The following is a 15,921-nucleotide window of genomic DNA, read 5'->3' as shown; positions in this document are numbered from 1 at the left end:
CGCTGGACAGGTCACCAGTCCATCACAGGGCAGATACACAGACATATACATTCACACACACACCTAGGGGAAATTTAGCATGTCCAATTGGCCTGGCTGCATGTCAGTTCTCCCTGTGTCACGCAACATGCAAACCCCACACAGAAAGGACTTTGGTCGCCCGGCTGGGAATCAGACCAGCCAGTTTTGATGTTCTAGTGCATTTTTTTCTTTTTTTGTTCATTTTCTTTTCTCAGTAATAGCTTCTTGACAGCTACACATCCTTTCAGACCCATAGTGATGAGTCAAAGTGGGAGGATGGACAGAAACGCCTCTGGATTTTTTTAGATCTGAAGAGTGGAGCTCGATTTTCTCCTCTCTCTCAAAGACGAAAGCTTTAAGCCCTGTTTATCTGATGAGGACACTTTTGGTGGTCTACCAAGTCAGGGACTGCACACTAATCTTATTACTTGTATGTGCTACAGCATGTGCGCTATGGGAGGATGCAGATGAGCCTATATTGTGTTGTCGCCTTAAGCACATTCATGACTCCTACATTAGAAGCGGTGTGGGTTTGTGTGTAATGTGTCCTGTAGGTCTATCAGGCTTGCTCTTGCTGCTGCAGCAGCCTAAAGAGACAGGAAGTGGAGGCTGCAAGAGCGTCCCAGCCCTCAGCCCTGTAGACGAGCGGATCTGCACAGCTCTGGGCTGACACCAAGTCTCGCTCGCATCACAAGGCGCTGCGCTGATTCAGGCTGACGCGAGCGTCCTCTCCCTTCAGCCACCACGTCTTTCTTATGTCTGCAGAACTCGTCTTATTTTTTTTTTTGGTCTTCTGCTTCTTCTCCCCCTCCCTTCATACATCAGTGACCTTTCGTATGGCCCGGCTGTCTTTGTCAAAGTGCATCAGACCGAGAGTTTGTCCTACTAGATCATCCACAAGCAAACAATAAAACTGTACTGAGGAGGTCGGACCTTACCAGAGGGCAAAGGGGAATATAAGATGGGCCTTTGGGCCAAATGAGGGTGAGATGGTGTGGGTGATTATGAGGAGAATGGGAGAAGATGGCCCATTGCACTTCTTTGACAGACTGGATTCAGTGGTAGAAGAGCTTCTCAGTATATGGGTGTCGTTAGCGCTGGATGATTTATCGTCTACACAGGTATACCAGCATAATAATATGTAGGTAATGGGTATATATCCAGCTTTCTTTTCCATAAAATGACAACGACCCCTGTTGCCATAAGTGCAAACACTATGTAAGGTTACCTTTACATAGTCATTTTAAAGAAGAAAGCAAAACAAAACAGCCCAATCAAATTAGGCCAGGTTTCAAGGGCATATCCTTCAGCACACTGAACAAGCACTCAGGATAGACAACTTTATTAATGCAAACTCAAATATCATCTGAAGCTGCAATATCCTGATGCATTTGAAAAATAACATATCAAATTTCATCAACCGTGTCCTGCTTTAGCCTAGGTTAGGTGCGCCTTACAGAAATCCAGTTGAGCTTATAGTAACCAACGGTTGTAAATGTAAGTTCATGAAAATGCACATGATTCCATGAAAACAAACCATATAGCCTACATGCAGTGGTTGAATGAGAGCATGATGACTGCTGCTGTTAACTTTAAAGTAAAATAAATGGACAATGGCCAAAGATTGTTCACAAGATATGCATTCAAACTAAAAAAGTAGGTAACTATTCTAGAAATTCTCTTATAATCAATTACTATTATTATTATTACTCATTAGAATGATTAATTATAAATAACTGCTATTGTTACAGGCTCCTATATAAGCTGGAACTTCGGGGTTTGCATACCCTGCTGCACATCTGCTCATTCTCCTACAAGTTCTATTAATATAATGAAAAAGACTGTTTATGATTTCATTTATAATTAATAATTCATTAAATTCTATTATAAAAAGTTATGTTATATTTTACTAGATTGTCACAGTTCAGAAAAAAACATGCATCTCCAATTTTCTACATCATTTAAACACAGCAGCTGTTCTTTACACTGTGTGAAAATTTCACAATGAGTGGACCAACTGAAATGCTTCAAATGACTTTTAATTAAATCTCTTCAGATTAACTTACATTTGTAGCACAAACTGATTTTGCCATCTCCTGTAAAGTTGTACTTGTTTTTTTTTTTTTTTGAAGGACAGCAATATGCTATGAGTCTTGTTTGTGTAGTTGGTAATGAGTTTAGCAGGGATGACACCACACCTCCAAAACTGGTGGTGAAAAATTCAAAATTTGGTTCTGAAAAACCAACTAATGCAAGCTAGTGGAACAACGGCTGACTGACTGACTTTGCGGGTTAAGTCACAGCAATAAGAAACATTCCAGCTGACATTAGTAAACTTCACACAATGTGTTTACATAAAACAACATGACTAAATGTATTAGAATGAACATAAAGGTTTTACTTCTCAGGAATTGTCCCACCCTTAAGCTGAAATGGAGATTTTAATTGGTTCTGCCACTGTTTTGACTGTCTGTCTGTTCATGCCTATAGGCCAATGGTCTGTGCGGTTAGGGAGAGTGATTTTTATTTTTAAGCAGCGTGAACTCAATAAAAAAGTGGTGGGACATCGCCTGACTACTTTGAGAAGTGCCGTCTCAAATGCCTGCTTGCCCCCCGTTGTTCCAGCAACCATGGGGATTAGGATCCCTTAAAGCTCTTCTACATATGGTGGTTTGGATGCTGGAGAGAAGGTACTCAAACTGGGCTCCCTAACATTTCCTGTCCACTGCTCCTCCAGCTCTGCTTACACAAACATACACACAAACATACTACCCTATACTTTAACTGTCAGCCATTTCCTAGCTAGCAGAGGGATATTTACAGACTTTCGTATGTGTGCTGCTATGTACCACAGCAATCCCCATATCAAGAAATCCAGTATCAGCACCTTGCCCGCCTCTCTCTGCCTCTCTCGTCTAATCGGCATTGCCAGCCTTCACACATCTGGTATGACACTGACTCTTAACTCTGGTCTCACACTCCCTCTCTGACCAAACAAATCCCACTGCAAATATTAATTCATCTAAGCAAAAGCCTGGACAGCGCTGTTTGGCCCACTATGCTCCATGACGGCGGGTTACTAGATTTGCAGAGGGAGTCGTAGGTGGAGACCATTTATGCTTTACTCAATCCATGCAGATATTAATCCATGTTTGACTGCTAATAACCAGTTCAAAGAAAGCTGAATAAATTCTGCTTGACATGAGCTACGCTTCCAGGGTAATTACATGTGAGTCACTTCCAGGTTTGGCACATGTCAAAATTTAGCTCACTCTGTTTGTCCACAGTACTTAGGTCGGAAATTGTGGGGGTCTCACATCATTATTAGGCCATTCTTCTCGTTGTATTGTGCAGCCAACGCAATGTCAATGTGAAATCCATAAAACATGGCTTATAACACAGTCCATTAAACTGCTTACTGATTGTTAGATGCATTCTGCTGGACCAACAATATAGGGGGGTTCCGTTTATTATAGATATAGATCATAAAGATACTGGGACATTAATTTTTGTGACAAAGACATTTACCATTGTTTTGACTTTCATAGCATGTTCTAGAACAATAAAGGCTCAGAACATTTCAGACTAGAATGCTAAATGGCTGGGTGTTGTACTGAGCCTCTATTAGTGAATTACTGAGAGAAATTCACTTTCCTGCATTTGCAATCCATTCACATAGAGTTTGTTTATGAAGAGACCTCTTGAGTTCAATAATTGACAAACTTGACCTCCCAGGCAAAGTGAGCAGTAAAAAGGTCAATATTTAAAAGTCTCAGAGCTGTTATTTGGTGGAAGTCGGCCTCTCAGTCTAATAAGCTGAGACAGTTATGGCAGTATATATTAAGCAGCGTTTTCCTCTGCTCTGAGCTCCCTCCTCCGCTGACCAAAATCGATTCTGATGGTAGGCATGGTGAATGCAGCCTGCCTAATTCTGGAGACGCCAACCAATTCTGGAAGTGTTTCATGTCCCGGCGTTAGAAGCAGCACCTTCAACTCTGGAGCCTGTCAGGCAGTAGTGTGCACCTGTGTGTGCACTCAGACGAGAGCGTTTGTGCTAGTCGAGAATTCCGAGCGCGTGTTTTCACATCTGTTTAAACGCATCAAAGCCATAAAGACTGTTTTATTGGATTCTACTTTCGCACTTTGAAATGAAAATAAATAGCCAAACATATCTGCCGAGGATCTCTTTTATCTCTGTCAGTATTCATTGCCTTGAGAGGTGCAAATTGCCAGGCACTACAGTTTGCACATTTAACCTCCTAGTCTTTCACAGCTCCACGAGCGCTTATTAAATCATTCAGGGCACAAGCCCACGCAGCACAGGAATTAACCTTTAAAGATTCATACCTCACTGTCATAACAATAGACCTAATTAACTGGTACTAATCTATGAGTTCAATGAAACTGTCAATTTTACAAGGCACTTATGGCAGTGGCCTTGAAGGGGATTGGAAAAAAAAATCTATGCGTGACTAAAGTCTCTCCACTCAACTCCCTCACTGCTAGAGCTCATCAATGGCAGCCGGAGAAGACGAGGACCTAATTCATTTCTGACTCGCAGACATTTTTAGGATGTTTGATTTTGCATGAACAAAATACCAGCATCAACCTTCAAGAGCCATTTCCCTAAATGCCAAAATGTGAAGGCACAAGGTGTGCGGCGTCTTCGATTAAAAGTTGAACGTGCAGGACGGCGCAGTAGTGAGTCATTTACATATTTCCGGCATGACTGGAGGAGGCAGAGACGTTCACAGGTGGGGACGCAGAGATACGCGCAAGGGAATGTGGCCCGCCCCCAGTGCCACACTCAGTTTTGTTCTGCTAGACTGTTTTGCACAATGAGGAATTGTAACCGAGCAGCAAGAGGCAGCTTCTCATCAAGAGGGGATACTAGCTACATCTGTACGAGCTACGTCGCTGGCATGTAAAGTGGTCCAAGGCGAGGAAGAAAGAAAGGGAGGAAGAAAGGAAGGGCAGAAAAAAGAAGAAAAACAACGGCGACATCAAACCGCCCTGCGCTCGCTCTCCCTTCGCGGGTCGAGGCGGGCTGGTAGGGAGGGTCCTGCGTTTGTCCTAATCGATAGCGAGCGCCAAGCATTTAGATGCAGCCAGAGGCTCCCAGCCAGGCCAAAGCCTCGGCCGTCTGCCAAGGCTGTGGGTGGGGTGGGGATGGGGGGGTGGCAAGTTTGTGATGTTGGGGGTGCGCAGAGATGCATCCATCTGCATACTCAGAGAGTCAGCAACAGTTCTAGACCTCCAGTTTCACAGCATGATGTGACTTTAGACTTGTACCCACTGATGTAATCTGTAAATCTGTACAATATGTAAAAGGTACAAATAATTGAGATTCATTGCGGTATTTTGTGTAGCAAATTAATTAATTGGATTTGTCTTATTTGCTCAATTTAGACCCTAAAAAGAGATTTTTGTCATTTAAAAAGCAATGCATTCTGTTATAGCTATATGAATGAACAACATGGGTTTTCTCAGAATGTATAACAATAACACTATTATTGTCGTGTGAATGCAGGGTTTACATGAACCTGAACATGAAAATGTGATTTTCAAAGAGTGAAAGAGTTTCCCATTTTCATCACTGGTGTCCAGTGAGAGTAACAGTGGCTGCATGTTCCAACCAACAACTGTATATAACATTTTGCTGTTGTCAGAAGAAAACCTTGTATCTCCAAAATGGTAACTTTACAGGAAAAGGAAAAAACCTACTTTACTTTTAACGTAAGTCAGTAGAACCAGACTTTTTTCCAAGTCATTTTGGGCCGTTTCTTTTGGTCCATTCTTCATTAAATTTACACACATTTGTAAAGGGCAACAGGCATTTTCAAAATATGCCAAAAACTGAAAAATGACAAAAATGGAAGTACAAGGTATTTTTTCCAACAGCAGCGATATATATCATACATACAGTCAGTGGTTCCAGGTCCTCAAGGATTGTAGCTTCTCGCTTTCATTATACCATGTTACAACTCTTTAATTACTTTGCTGTTTGTTGATATACCATAACTCTCCCGCAAGCACTGTTCACCATGGTCTATGCTAACGTTACTGATACTACTGATCTTGCCAGCATCATCACGGTGTTTTGCTTGTAAATAATACTTCAGAATCAATCTACTTTAGTGATAAACAAATTCACAGGATGACAGTAGCTGGGAATAGTTCTGATTTTATCAAGAGAGCGATCAATGAAACTTGTCATTTTAAAAGCTGTATTTGAAGGAGAGGGCTAAAGTCATGGATTATATAATGGTACCATATAGCGTGTGAGCAGGTGGGTATCAGAGTGGAAATATGGATGGTTTGAAGGGTCAAACTAGGAATGGTGTTAAAAAATCTGTGCATTAATCATTTATTAACATGTTAATAATCAGTTATTACCATGTTAAATGTGACACTTTTGGCAATATGTTAACATTGTGACATGTAACATACTGCTTTTTAAATGGCATTATGATAGTCCTTAAGAGCATATGGTCATCTTGTAGGAAAACAATGAAACAAATGATGACGGTGAATCTAATTAGGTGAAGTTATTAGTAATTAATGCTTAAGTTAACTACCTTGGCTTCTAGCTAGATAATTTTACAAACAAACAGACTGTTCAAGTTAGCACAACCTTAACCTAGTGGTTCGCACACACGTGCACAACATCTGGTGAAAATCGTATCAATTTTTTTAAAACAAAGTTACATTTTTATCAAATACAACAAATATTCAAAATGTTAGATAAAACTCACTGATTGTGGCCATCAAAGAAAACAACAACTAATGATAAAAAAATAGATGAGGATCAGGATATGCCCACCAGGGCTGTTTCAGAGGATTTTGGGGCCTAAGCAACATCTTACTGGTGGGCCCCTGTCCAACTCAATCATTATTTTGTATGCAAGAATGAAACATAATTAATGTTAAAACAGATTTTCATTTTTGGGCCATACTTGTGGAGCCCCTTGTGTCTCCGGGGCTCTATTTGACTGCTAGCCCCTGACTTATACCAAGAAACAGCCCTGGTGCTTATTGTGAGGTCCACTGCCCTCACTCGGGGGACATCCCTAGAACCACAGTATGCCCTTAAACTGCAGTTCTAGAACTGCTTTTGGCTCTGCAGATGGAAGATGTTGGGGGGATACAGAGAGAGCACACAGTGGAACAATCAAAGCCCTCTTAGCCACAGACAGAATGCACGTGCAATAGCTCCCCTGTCATGTCCCCCACCCGCCAAATATTCAGAGTGAGGGCAGCTTCTGCATAGCACTCCCTCTTCCTCGAGTTCAGGAACCATGGGTTTGGAGCCAATCAACTGCATACAGGGCCCTCTCATCTTCTACAATGGTAAGTGTGCTTCGAGGGAGCAAGTTCATTTATTTCCCTTGAAAGAAGAAGCTAATAATAAAAGCAATTCTTCGGCATGTAGTGCTTGCAGATGACCAGGTCCAGTCCGTAGCTAGCGGAGAAAGGCGCCCCACTCTCCGGTGCAGAACGCTCTGCATTCTATTGCTGCAAAGAGAGGCGGCGTGTTTTACAATGAGGCGCAGGCCGCGTGGTGGGTAAAATGATCCATACCTTCTGATCGGCTGCATCTGAATTGAGTCTGCCTCTTGTTACATTTGGATGAACAGAATTGCGGCAGTTGAACCCATTCTTTTGTACACAAAAATGGGTTCAGTGCCCTGGTGTTTTTTTTCCTTGCAAAAAAAGAAATTTGGGGGGTGGGGGGGGGTGGAGAATGAGGGACATGCAGCACACAAGCTCTTTCTCCCTCCCTCTTTTTCAATCTTTCCATCAATGCCTCTATCAGTATGTGTTTTTTTTTTCACCATTGCCTTTTTTGCTGTTTTATTCGCAACACAAGAATACGCTTCAAATTTCCCAGGAGGGGGAGGCGGAATAAGAGAGGAGCCATAGCAGCTTTTGTTTCTTGCTGCAGTTTCCTTGAGCTGACGCGCTCTGTTCTTTAAATGTTTACACTGAAGAGCCCAGGGGCTCGAAACGAGACTATATGTACAGAGCATATGACACACTGTCACAATTTCACCATTTTTCCCCCTTCCCCAGTGCAATTGAGCTGTGCTGTGTTAGTTTGAAAAGAATTTGCTAATTTCACATCAAATCAGCATGAGTCAGTGGCCAAGGTCTGGTAGAAAAGACAGTACATGAGGGCCTTTTGTCCAAAAAGCATATGAGGACACACCTGAGCATCTCTCAGTCTTTCTCTCTTCACTGGTTCCCTTCATGGCCACCTCCTCCACCAAGCTTCCCGGCTTTAATCCATTTACATTTTGGCTCCGACGCACAAACCATAGCCTCCTTGGTTCTTTGGTAAATTGGCACGACTTTCCCGCAAGCAAGTTCACATGTAGAACATTTATTAAGCGTATTACACCCCAAGGGTTCTCTCCTTCTCCTGTCAGTAAACAACCCAAAAGGAGAAGGGAAAACTCACTCGAGCCGATTCCCTTTGATTTAAATGAGCCCTGAAATAATGGGTTTTCTCTAAAGGCAAGAATTTCATTATTGACACCTCCCTCATCAAGCATTTAATCTAAGGGGCATGCTCTCTCTCCATCCATCTTCCTTCCTTCTCCTTTTCCTCCCATGTGCTTTTCCCTCTCTCCTCTTCTCTGCTGCCTTATCACGTTCAATCAAATGAATAGTTTTAAAACTCCCATATCTCGCACGGTCTGAATCACATCAAGCAGTAAAGGAATTTCATAAGATATCTGCTTCCGACGTGGGAATTTTATGAACTAAATTTCTAGCATGCTGAACCAACATGAACTGAGTTGTGAAAGAATTGACTAAGCCTGGCTGGCAAACGGACAAAAATCGAGCCGGCAGTTCATCATAAGCAGCGGAATAATGGAACGGGTTCTTTTCACGGTGCGGCTGCATGGAGGCACAGCGAGTCAGATCTCCTCGGGGGTGACGTTTACATGGCAGCGAGTCACGGCCTTGGCGCTAGACATGGCGCTCTCTGGCCTCGCACAAACACTGACAAGTCATACCCCTGCAGCTCATGGCAATTACCGGGCCAGGGCCTCGTGTGCCAAGGCCCAGAGTCCGAACTAATCTGATTACACTTTCATTCTGAACTACAAACACAGTTTTGCCGCTCAAGCAAGTCGGTTAAAAAGAGCGACGGGAGGGCGACATTCTCTCTCCCTATCAGACCACCACTACTCCTCTGGCAAATTAATCTAGAGCCAAAACACGAAAGAGGGAGTTTGACATTCCATCCAAGCAGCAGACTGTTCAGAGCAATCCGGGGGTCACTGGGGTGCCCGATTTCCTGGCAGTGTCTCCAATCTCCTGGCCAAACCCCAACGCCCTTACTGGATGAATAAATAGTGTCAGGCTGCAGCAGCAACCATTACTGAGCAGGAAGCCAAGTGGCGAGTCAAGGCTGAGTTATACTTTTGTGAAGATGCACGGAAATATGCAGAGAAGGGGTTTATGATTAATCCCACCTCCTCTCGCTGAGCAGGGAAGTATATCCAGTAGCGCTGGGTTTGGGACAAGACCCAAAACGAAATGAAATACAGCATGATAAAAATAACACATCCACTATTTGATGGTCTGTTCTCCCTGTACTACAATGCAATGTGAGACTTTTCCAGGGGTTGAAATTGGATAGAGCCCTGAAGTTATGTTGCTCATATAAGGAGCTCTGGGCCTATGCTGGTTTTCTCTATGGGACAAAAACGAAAATGTTGCAAGCATGATATGTTTTGCCGTATGTACATTTTCGCCTGAATGTGAGTGGATCTTCTGAATTACAAAGTCCTTAAGAAGTCAAAATACAAAATATTGCTATATGCAGGCTAACAGATGTTATGCAAGCTAGTAGAAGTTGACTTACTTTCATGGCATGTTATTTCAGTGCACAGGAGTATTGACTTGCTTTTTGTATATGTGTGACATCATTCAATTTCAATGGCGTTAGAACCTCATAATTCAGAGGATCCACTAAAAAAAATTGGGGAATATGTATATAGAACAAAATATATCAATTTTGTTACAATTTTATTAACCATAAGGTGAGGAAAGAGCAATTTACAAAAAACAGCATTTATTTTTTCAATAGAGAAAACAAGCTTAGACCCAGAGTTCCGACTCACGCTCATGATATTTGTGACGCCTCACTACAAAATGAGATCTTTATTTTCTGTATGTCTAATGCACACATTAATGGTACAATTATGATGTGAATGTCTGCGCTTGATGCCCACCAGTGCTTAATTTGTACATAATGAGCATTCAGAACACTGAGCTCCCATGGGTCGATTGTGATAGTGGGGGGTCATGGAACGTATGAAGAACTCTCTATTAAAAGCCATGCGGTTCAATGGTAGACTTCCCATCTTTTCCATCTATCTTGGGTTTAATGTGTGTGTTGATGAGCAACATTTTCATTTCCCAAGAACATTAGATGGACTCTTAAGAGGAACTCAACAGACAAAAGCACGTTCCAGCTAAAGCATGAGTAGTTGATAAATCAAAGTCATGAGCCAGTTGTTTTCCTCAGCGTTACAAAGCTTGACTGAACTGAATAATGACATCAGCAGTGGACGTGATTTCAAGTGATATAAAAAAGAAAGACAGGGCTTGTTCCGGCCCAAATTAAGCAGTGATGCCCATGCGTGTTCGCAGATTTGCATATCTAGAAGTATGTTTCAGCCCTCACAGCCACAGCACAGACGCTGGTCCACGGAGGAAGGAGCCAGGCTGTCACCCGGCTTCACCCAGGCCTTTTACCCAGGGGTAGGTGGGGGGGGGCTGCTTAGACAGCCAGCAGCCTTTGCAGGAAAACGCACGGGTTTTGTCAAAAATTCACGAGACATCTGTTCCCGTTCGGAGACCTAGCCTCCAAGACGTGTAATTAAATAAGTGTCATGCAGCCTGGCGATAAATATGCCGCAAAGAGAGAGAGCAAGTGTGTGCGTGCATAATTACGGCGTGGCAACGAGAGTGCCGAGGCCCTCCCCGCTCATTACAACCCATCTGGGACATCAAAATCTGAAGGTTTCGCTCATCTGGGTGGGGGGCTTTCATGGCTGCACCGGGACGAGGGAACAGCTGGATAGGGGGGTATCTAAACTCTGACTGCACTTTTGATCCTTTCTGACTTTTTAGAGCATCAGGCATCACATGGCTGCACTGCGTCCACATGCATGAATGAATGTACGGTGATGTCTTGACATATGTGCTTCTGTGTGTGTTTGTTTGTGCATGTGTACGCAGCGTGTTTGTGCGTGCAGCATCTTGACTGTGCTGCAGAGCAGACCGTTTTAATCACATAAGGATTTAAGTATTTCAAATGAATTCCTTGTTTTAAGCACGATGGATTATCAAATATAATCACAAGATTTAAAGATTGGAAAATGGCAGACAGCTGTCAAACGACACAATAAATGTACTGCTAGAAAATTCCCCCTCGGACTGGCAGAACATCAATGCCTCTACCGAGATGAGACAAACGGCTGCATGCTCACGCGCACGCTCGCATGCGCCAGGGCATATTAGACCAAGAAGCTCTGAAGATTTTCTTAGAGATCTTTGCAAACACATGAATCATCTTGCTGATTCCTCTCTCAGGAGGCGAACAGCATCACATTGGAGCATTTTTTTTTCTTCTCTGCTTCCAGAGAGCTGTCTAAGTGAATATAAAATAGGTTGGCACGCATGCAATGCTGTTAGAGCGGCTTCCTGTGTGTGGACTGTTGTCAGGTATCCCTGCGTGAATTAAAACGTGGCAAACTGTTAAACACAGCAGGAGAGGCACACTCGTCTCAAGGTAGAAGGGGGGGGTGGAAGAAAGAAAAACATGAACACAAGACACCTCAACTTCTCCAGGGACCTCCACGGCTTTTGCGCGCCCCTAATTTGCGGAACACTCTAGGCTCTGAAGCGCTCTGAATGGATGACTGAGCCCGCTCTACCTACCACGGTGCGGTGGAGGTACGGACGCTCATTAACGAGCAGGCCCAGAAAAAACACTGCAGCCTCATGAGGGGGAGTGTGATAGGTAGCAAGAGAAAGAGAGAGATTGAGTTTTTGAGGCTCTTGAGCCCAAGTTGGCTGTGATGCCACCCACAGTGAAGGATCCAGCCAGGCTCCTGACTCTGCTCCTGCTGCACTCCCTCATCTGAGAGGAGACACAAGTTGCCCCTGCAGTGCAACATCAACCAGTGGCCTCACATGGAGCCCACTAATTGCTTATCAGCGCAAGGCAGCGGTAAAAGTGCTTCCGCCTTCCGCTCGTTGACTTTTTTAAAGTAATTTTCTTCAATAAAAATTCTATTTACAGTTTTACTCTCACCCCAAATGTTAAAAAAGACCTTTGGTTCTTTTGTTCTTCGGTTTTGAGCTACAGCTATGTGGCTAATATAGCTAATAAGAAATAGATGCTTATATCCTCGAATTAGCAGGCCAATATCATAACACATTTGCCTGTGACTGGGTTGAAATGTTAAGTGATCTCAAACAGACTTGCTTATGTGGTTTCTGACACTGTACTGACACTGACATACTGTCATCTTTAATGGGCCCATATCAAGGAAAACTGAATAGTTGAGCAGAGATGATATAATATAGTATGTAAACACTGTTAGCGTCTCAAAATCATCATTGAACGCCCATTTCACATAATCCATATGTGGAAACTAACCTTCAAAAACAGTCTGTTTTGAAACCTTTTAGCAATGTCACAAAAAAACAATATACTTATATATATCTGCCTATTCAGCTTATACAGCAGTTTAGCTAAAGTTACAAATGTTTCAGCCTTGACTGCTTTCTGAATGAGGCACAATACAAGGCAGCCAATCAGAACAGAGCTCCTATACATCTATCCTATATATTCTTATAGGCAGAGTAACAAAAAAACAGCCTATTTAATTCTGAGGGGTAAAGAACAGCTGGAAAATGATCATATAAAAAAGAATGACAATCCTATTTGGTACATAAATGTTATAAGTGGACCTCAGGGAAAGAAATAAGAGACCAGGGTGACCAGCGGTTCAAGAGTTTCAGTAGTAAAGGCAACTGTGATCTGTAAAATCACAACCATTCATGAGCTACGTGAATGGTTCTTTACATTGTTAAATGCTTGTTCCCCATGAGGGAGAAACACATGGTCCTTTAGAGAATCTTTAAAAAATGGTTCTAGACAGCACCAAAAAGGGGTTTTTACAAATCAAACAGCCTATATTTGGTACTATACAGCACTATTTCTACTAAAGACATACCATTGTCTATGTTTATAGATAACAGTATGTCATACAGTGTCAGAAAACACATTAAGTGTAACTGAGACTTGGTTTGATTTGATGTTAATTTATGGGATATAGGCTCTGGTTGCATGTTAATCACATTAGCCTTATAGCTCCAGTGCAAAACTAAAGAAGCAAACTTTGGACACCAAACACATCTTTCTAATTGACTATATTTGGAGTAAGGGAAAAATCTTTCGTAGAATCATAGCTTCACCCAGTAGCTACTTTCTCTTGAAGCCACTTAAGGACTCTGAAAGCAAACTAAAGAGTGGAAATGCAAATCAATAAGGGAAAAGTGAACCATGTGAGGAAGTACTACAGGCCTGTCCAGCCCGCGCTTGTCTTCACTCCGGAGCGAGATGCTAATAAGTGGTCGCACCATTGCGCTGTGCATAATAAGAGATGCCTGAGTGCTTCTTGGATAAGGTTGGGGGCACTTTCGATCCTAGCGTGGCCTGTTCAAAGCCAAACAAGCTGGAGGATTATGCTGCTTTTAGCACCTCACCGCTCAGGGCACCGCGGTTATCAAACGCACAACGCCAGAGCCAAGCCACTTCACGGTAAATGAATCACTGTGGCCAGTACGTTGAGGCCTGTCGGTAGAATGGGACGGTTCGCTGGACTGTATATCAACCATCTGCCTCCGGACAGCTGGGTGATTTTTTTACTGCAACTAATGGATGGGAAAAGCACCCGGTGGACAACGCGCTACACGTTGGCAAAAGGTCAAATGTCCTCTGGACCGAACTGTAAAGAAAGAGCTTTGGCACACTGAAAAAACGACCACGGCTGCAATTTCTGACAAAAAAAAGAAGGCAGCAGATTAACCCTTTAAAGTCAACCAGTGGTTCTCTCTTGGAAATGAACGAAAGCAACAAGGCATAAAGAGACAACTGATGAGAAAGAACTTCATACACATTTGTTTTAGGTACTTCAACACATTTGTGCATTTCATATCAGTCCACACAGCCAGCACACAGCTCCCTGAGAATGTAGCACACATGATTCAGACAGCTTGAGGACCCATCTATTTATTCATTTATTCATTTATTTATTTATTTATTTGAGTCCCATTGCTTTACTCTCGCCAAGAAATTAGCAGAGATCTATTTCGTCAGAAAGAAACTGAGGGCGCTTTAGGCAGCCACATCTCTTTGAACTTGACCCACTGCGTAGGAGTGGAGCAGCAACTACGACTAGAAGGCGGCGACGACGACGATGATGATGATGATGATACATCTTAGTTTTCCTGGGATGTTACTCTACAACTAGACTTTCCACTCCAAGTCGCTACTAAAACAGTCTAATTACAACACGCCACATTCGACAAAGACACAGGCACGAGCCCGGTGCGGTGTGTGTGTGTGTGCCTCGGAGAGAGCGCGAGCCCCCCGGCCAGGCACTCACACACTCGCCTCCAGCTCTCGGGCAGCTTACCTTGAGCGCGCGCGCCGCATATAACGGCGATCAGCAGCGTCCATAAGGCTTCCCACGTCCGTGTGAACGTAACCCCCTGCATGGTCCGCGGCGGCTGGCAATGGACGTGCGCGCGCCGGAGAGCAGTGACCGGTTTCCCGGGGTTCCGAAACGGAGGCGCGTCGCGCTCTCACAGGTCCGTTAGACCCCGAGGAAGGAGCGCGTCCGCGCGCCTAGATGAACCGAGCCAAGTTTACTGACCCAAACTAACCCAAAGTGCGCGTGAGCGGGACGCCCATGGCACGACGTTTCCTCAGCTTTGTCGTTGGATTTCTTCTCTTTTCTGGAGCGTGCGCGTCGTCCGCTAAAGTTGAGCCGTTTGGCGGGGAGCGCTGCGCGCGCTGCACTTTCCTGAAGTCAATTAAAGCGGGCTGCTGCCGGAGCTACGCCTCCCGCGGCGGCGCGCATGCGAGGTAGTACCCGAACGCTGCGCGAGCGAGCCCATCGCCCTGAAGGAGATCCTAAAGAGCCGAAATGACAGTGAAACTGAGAGAAAGTCAGGGCGGATAAACGCTGCCTCCGGCTCCTGCAACGGATTCCCCCACTATTTACCACACACCGGGCAGAGCGCGCGCTGTACAGCTGCGCTGTAGGAGGTCGCCCCCGTGCGGCGAGCGGCAGAAGCTCGCGACGCTCATCTTGAACAGTCGTGACAATTTTCAGCTCTGTTTTGTCTGTGTTTGAAGTCTACAAATGTTCTTTTTTGTCCCATCTGACGAACCTGTTTGAGGGCTATCAGAAGATGTAAGCATCGTCAAAAGTCTTACAGTGAAATCAGCCGACTTGAACTGAGTCGAATTGGACTCCGCTTGGAGTGCTCGACTAGCTTCTAAGCCGTCTCGTGCTACACCCCCTAAAAGAGAGAGAGGCACGACATTAAAACGCGGCTAGGCAGATTTGCCAGTGGAGGGGCGGAGAGATTTGAATTCTTCCCGTGGCAGTATAAGCCGGCTGCCTGTCTGAGACCGCAGGCTTTGATCCTGAGGGCGCAAATGTGGTTTTGAATTCCGAGCAGATCCAGAGACTGGCGCTCATTACCGGGGCACAAGCATGACTCACATACCTGCAACCACGGAGCAGGTCACATTCAGAACGCAGAACACGAGAGAGAGAGAGAGAGAGAGAGAGAGAG

General features: G+C 44.1%; 1 protein-coding gene across 1 annotated transcript in view; it reads right to left on the bottom strand.

The window, feature by feature from the left end:
- The window catches only part of sdk2a (sidekick cell adhesion molecule 2a), a 144,088-nt gene extending 128,912 nt beyond the window's left edge, over nucleotides 1-15,176 (bottom strand). The window contains exon 1 of the mRNA XM_036590606.1: nucleotides 14,751-15,176. Coding sequence (XP_036446499.1) covers nucleotides 14,751-14,832 — 82 coding nt within the window. The 5' untranslated portion in view covers nucleotides 14,833-15,176. The remainder of the gene's footprint in view (nucleotides 1-14,750) is intronic.
- Between the last annotated feature and the right edge of the window lie 745 nt (nucleotides 15,177-15,921).

The sequence above is a fragment of the Colossoma macropomum genome, unplaced genomic scaffold (assembly GCF_904425465.1).
Source record: "Colossoma macropomum unplaced genomic scaffold, Colossoma_macropomum, whole genome shotgun sequence".
Lineage (NCBI taxonomy): Eukaryota > Metazoa > Chordata > Actinopteri > Characiformes > Serrasalmidae > Colossoma > Colossoma macropomum.
The sequence above is the reverse complement of the archived record's forward strand: the minus strand, read 5'-3'. Positions and strand labels throughout refer to the sequence as shown.